The sequence below is a fragment of the Theropithecus gelada genome, unplaced genomic scaffold (assembly GCF_003255815.1).
Source record: "Theropithecus gelada isolate Dixy unplaced genomic scaffold, Tgel_1.0 HiC_scaffold_4044, whole genome shotgun sequence".
NCBI classification, from domain to species: Eukaryota; Metazoa; Chordata; class Mammalia; order Primates; family Cercopithecidae; genus Theropithecus; species Theropithecus gelada.
The window spans coordinates 1-3,092 of NW_020260590.1; the positions used below are offsets into that span (position 1 = coordinate 1).

The window sequence follows — 3,092 nt, forward strand, 5'->3', positions numbered from 1 at the left end:
GTGATGTACACATTGATTCACAACCAAACATTATTAAAATAAGCAATTTTCAAATCAATAATTCGGACTAGAAAATTGAAGAACTGCATTAGGGGAGGTCATGGGTCAAATACTGAACAGATGAAGGGGAGAGACTGGCCTGAAATATTACTCCTATTACTCACGTTCACACACTGGAACACTGCTATTCCAAAGGCTTTCCATTCCAGCCAAGACACAGTAACTAGCAGAGCTGCCTTTTAATTGAAATCTAAAGGAGAAAATAGGAGTGAATAGTGAGCTGTTTCCGCCAAGAGGACTGTTGGTTCACAATCTAAGGCCCAGCCCCAAATCTCAGGATTTTGAGGACCTGAGGCCAGCAGGTGGCAGAGTTGCACAGGCTACGTTATTCTGGAAGCTCACAGTCTCCAGAAGGGAGCAATATAGAATGGCAAAATGCATTAGCTTGGTCACATGACAGTCCTGCTTGAATTGAAAAAGGTGGTCATGACATGGGCACCATCTCCTTGACCCAGGACCCAGGCTTGGAGTTTCACTGATTACTCCATGATAACCTGATAAATCACTCATTGTCATTATTAGAAACCCAGTCTTCTAATGCAATGCCTCCCTAACTCTGATGCTGGAACAGCAAGTAAAACAGCTCCCAGTTTGTAAAACAGCTCCCAGTTTGGAAAAGTGGGAAATAGCTGGTGAGAGAACAGAGAGTGCCCTTTCATCTCCACATCTGTGATGGCGTGAAGAAGGCTCACAAGGGCAGTTTGGGCTGCTGAAGAGTAAGCGTGAATATTCTAGGGGAAAAAAGAAAGAAGAGAGGCCTGGATTTCTGTATGCAATCGTCGAAAATTCTCAGTTTCTGTTGGGCCCTGATGCCCTTCTAACTCTTACTGGGTGCTGGCATTTGGAGGCTGCCAAGATTCTGTGGAACATTTTGGGATCAGGTGCTTTGTTGCCCATGCTGGTCAGCTCCCGTGTAGAGATGTGCACCCTGTGCATCTGTGAAGAGCACTAGATGGACATAAACAAGGTAATGACCTTGCCGGAAATAGCAGCAGCCATCAGGACCCCAGCTCAGAGCCCAAGCCCATGAATAGCCAGATTATATGTGACTGAATTTTTTAAAAATGTTGATTTTTACATTTTCATTCCTATTACAAATTTCACTATAGATGGTTTAAAGAATTTACTGAAATGATTCTTAAATGATCCCAGTTATTAAGAATAAGCTTTTTGTTACTTGCAGTTTTTTTCTGGGACTCTCTAAATTACTCATGTTCTTTTTTGCTTGTAAAACATGATTTATTTTTCTTGAGACGGAGTTTCACTCTTGTTGTCCACAGTGGATTGCAATGGTGCCATCTCGGCTCACTGCAAACTCCGCCTCCCAGGTTCAAGTGATTCTCGTGCCTCAGTAGCTGGGATTACAGGCACATGCCACCAAGCCCAGTTACCTTTTGTATTTTTAGTAGAGATGGGGTTTCACCATGTTGGCCAGGCTGGTTTCCAACTCCTGTCTTCAGGTGATCTGCTCGCCTCAGATCAACCTCCCAAAGGTGCTGGGATTACAGGCATGAGCCACCGTGCCTGGCTGATATTTTTTACTTAATGTGTTACCCATATATTCATAACCAGTAGTTATACTTGCCTTTGAACTTGCCAGTTAATATGTGTTCCAGTTTCCTCTTCACATCTCATGTTATTAGTTCTATATGTTTCTTTCCTTTCTTCCTATGTATACTTTGGAAAGTTCATCTATCGGAATGTGTGTGTGTGTGTGTGTGTGTGTGTGTGTGTGTCTTTCTTTTAAGCCAAACCAAATCTCCCCTTTTTAAACTAATTCCCAGCCCCATTTTCAATGTCCAGTAGGTCAGGCAAGCTCACACTCACCCTTCATCACAAACAAAATCCACTTTTGCTCCAAGCTGGAGACTACGTGGAAATAGCACACGACCATTAGGAAGTTGGCCCAGGGAGTCATCACAGGATTTTACTGGAGTAAAAGAAAAATGAACAGAAAAAATTGGCATGTAGAGAATAAAGATGCAAGCTAAAAATATCAAGTCAGACAAGAGTCTAGGCACCTTCACATCTGGGGGCTGCAGGGCTCCAGTCTCCCTGGGGTGTACAGCGCAGAGACGCAGCCCCTCTGAGGTCATAGCCGGGCTCACAGATGTAGAACACTTCCTGCCCAGGCTGAAAGATGTCCTTGTCCCTTTGGGTACGCTCACCATGCAGGACATCTGGAGGTGGCTGACATACTGGGGAGAGAGAAACAAAGTATTGCTAATTTTCTCAATGTTAAACTGGCCAAGGGAATAATAATTACAAATCTATATATAATAATAAAGTTAAGATAACAGCTTTATTATATTGATAACAAACTAAATACACAGGACAAGGAAGATGTCTTGCCATCAGTCATAGAACTGACACATTGCAGAACTGTGACAAAAACAGAGGTATCCTCAATTCATTGCTTTTCATCTGAAGTATGCAACTAACATTCCGCAATGGACAGTTCCTTGTAGAATGCTTCCAATTACTGTTCACCCAGTACAAAATTGGGAGGAATGATGGCTTTTTATATCTTCATACTTCCTTTCTAGAAACGCATCACCAATTTAGTCTTGCATTTTAGGCAATAAAGGAGTGCCCCTGCCCATGTCTTGTCTAATAGGTCCCTCCGTCACCTATCACACCGGTGCAACAAACAGCGTCCATACATCTACTCTCATCTCCTGTCAAGGCTTCTCTCAGCGGCCACCTGACATAAGGTGGTAATGAACTATGGGCCTCTCTTCATGCTACGAAGCAAGGTGCTGTCTAGTCATTCATTTCACTATGGTGAGAAGGTGGGCAACTGTTGAACAAAATCTAAAAGACCTACTGTCACCATAATGAGAGTGTATATTTCACGCAACATATTGTAATAGTAGCACGGGCTCTCTCTTAATATAGTTGATCTGATCTGATCTTGGGAAGTCAGAACACATTTGGATCTCAACTAAATTACATAAAACTGTTATAAAATGGAAAAAATAATTTCAGTTTGGCTTTGAGCAGACCAGTTCCCTTTTCTGGACTTCAGCTTT

At 42.5% G+C, this 3,092-nt stretch overlaps 1 protein-coding gene across 1 annotated transcript in view; it reads right to left on the reverse strand.

Moving 5' to 3' along the window:
- Positions 1–156: 156 nt before the first annotated feature.
- LOC112617762 (complement component receptor 1-like protein) overlaps positions 157–3,092 on the reverse strand; it is a 3,854-nt gene continuing 918 nt past the window's right edge. The window contains exons 2-4 of the mRNA XM_025374459.1: positions 2,082–2,258; positions 1,888–1,990; positions 157–250 (exon numbers count right to left, since the gene is read on the reverse strand). Of these exons, the coding sequence (XP_025230244.1) occupies positions 157–250; positions 1,888–1,990; positions 2,082–2,258 (374 nt within the window). The remainder of the gene's footprint in view (positions 251–1,887; positions 1,991–2,081; positions 2,259–3,092) is intronic.